Below are 1957 nucleotides of genomic sequence, written 5' to 3' on the forward strand. Positions count from 1 at the left end.
CAACCACAATCACCACCACTGCCACTCCCACATCTACTGAAAGTACCACCACCACAGTTGTGACAACTTCAGCTGAACCAACTACCACAACAACTGCCACCACTACCACTGAGGCTACAACCACAATCACCACCACTGCCGCTCCCACATCTACTGAAAGTACCACCACCACAGTTGCCACCCCTTCAGATGAACCAACTACCACAGTAACTGACACCCCTACCACTGAGGCTGCAACCACAGCAACCACCACTGCCGCTCCCACTTCTCCTGAAAGTACCACCACCACAGTTGCCACCCCTTCAGATGAACCAACTACCACAGCAACTGACACCACTACCACTGAGGCTACAACCACAGCAACCACCACTGCCGCTCCCACATCTACTGAAAGTACCACCACCACAGTTGTGACAACTTCAGCTGAACCAACTACCACAACAACTGCCACCACTACCACTGAGGCTACAACCACAATCACCACCACTGCCGCTCCCATGTCTACTGAAAGTACCACCACCACAGCTGCCACCACTTCAGCTGAACCAACTACCACGACAACTGCCACCACTACCACTGAGGCTACAACCACAATCACCACCACTGCCGCTCCCACATCTACTGAAAGTACCACCACCACAGTTGCCACCCCTTCAGATGAACCAACTACTACAGTAACTGACACCCCTACCACTGAGGCTACAACCACAGCAACCACCACTGCCGCTCCCACATCTACTGAAAGTACCACCACCACAGTTGCCACCCCTTCAGATGAACCAACTACCACAGTAACTGACACCCCTACCACTGAGGCTACAACATCAGCAACCACCACTGCCGCTCCCACTTCTCCTGAAAGTACCACCACCACAGTTGCCACCACTTCAGATGAACCAACTACCACAGCAACTGACACCCCTACCACTGAGGCTACAACCACAGCAACCACCACTGCCGCTCCCACATCTACTGAAAGTACCACCACCACAGTTGCCACCCCTTCAGATGAACCAACTACCACAGCAACTGACACCCCTACCACCGAGGCTACAACCACAACCACCACCACTGTTCCTCCCACATCTACAGAAGGTACAACCACCACAGTTACCACCACTTCATCTGAACCAACTACAGCAACTGACACCACTACCACTGAGGCTACAATCACAGCAACCACCACTGCCGCTCCCACTTCTCCTTAAAGTACCACCACCACAATTGCCACCACTTCAGATGAACCAACTACCACAGCAACTGACACCCCTACCACTGAGGCTACAACCACAGCAACCACCACTGCCACTCCCACATCTACTGAAAGTACCACCACCACAGTTGCGACAACTTCAGATGAACCAGCTACCACAACTGCCACCACTACCATCGAGGCTACAACCACAACCACCACCACTGTTCCTCCCACATCTACAGAAGGTACAACCACCACAGTTACCACCACTTCATCTGAACCAACTACAGCAACTGACACCCCTACCACTGAGGCTACAACCACAGCAACCACCACTGCCACTCCCACATCTACTGAAAGTACCACCGCCACAGTTGCCACCACTTCAGATGAACCAACTACTGCAACAGTGTCCAGCACCACCAATGAGTTTCAACCACAACAGACACCACTGGGACCTCCACCTAATCCACAGCTATGGTAGCATCTGCCATTTAAACTTAGTGTACTACCACAACACCTACCAGTACTACCACTGAGGCTACAACCACAACCACCACCAACCAGTATCCTTGTCCAACTTCTGCTGAAAACACAGCCACAGCAACAACCACCTTCTCTTTTGAACCCACCAGGAAAACTCTTAGCACCATCTTTAAACTTACCCTGTCACCCTATCTCCAAGCATTTCCCTTACTGAGGGCATTACCACAGCTGCAATTAGTATATTAATTGCACTCAGTGTCCGTGAGTACCTGATTC

At 51.7% G+C, this 1957-nt stretch overlaps 1 protein-coding gene across 1 annotated transcript; it reads left to right on the plus strand.

Annotated features, from left to right (window-relative positions):
- The first annotated feature begins 497 nt into the window (after positions 1 to 497).
- Positions 498 to 1208, plus strand: LOC139179356 (salivary glue protein Sgs-3-like). The gene has a single exon (XM_070778601.1). It carries the CDS (start codon positions 498 to 500, stop codon positions 1206 to 1208), a length of 711 nt encoding a protein of 236 aa, XP_070634702.1.
- Positions 1209 to 1957: the final 749 nt, after the last annotated feature.

This window comes from Bos indicus, chromosome 24 (genome assembly GCF_029378745.1).
Source record: "Bos indicus isolate NIAB-ARS_2022 breed Sahiwal x Tharparkar chromosome 24, NIAB-ARS_B.indTharparkar_mat_pri_1.0, whole genome shotgun sequence".
Classification (NCBI taxonomy): Eukaryota; Metazoa; Chordata; class Mammalia; order Artiodactyla; family Bovidae; genus Bos; species Bos indicus.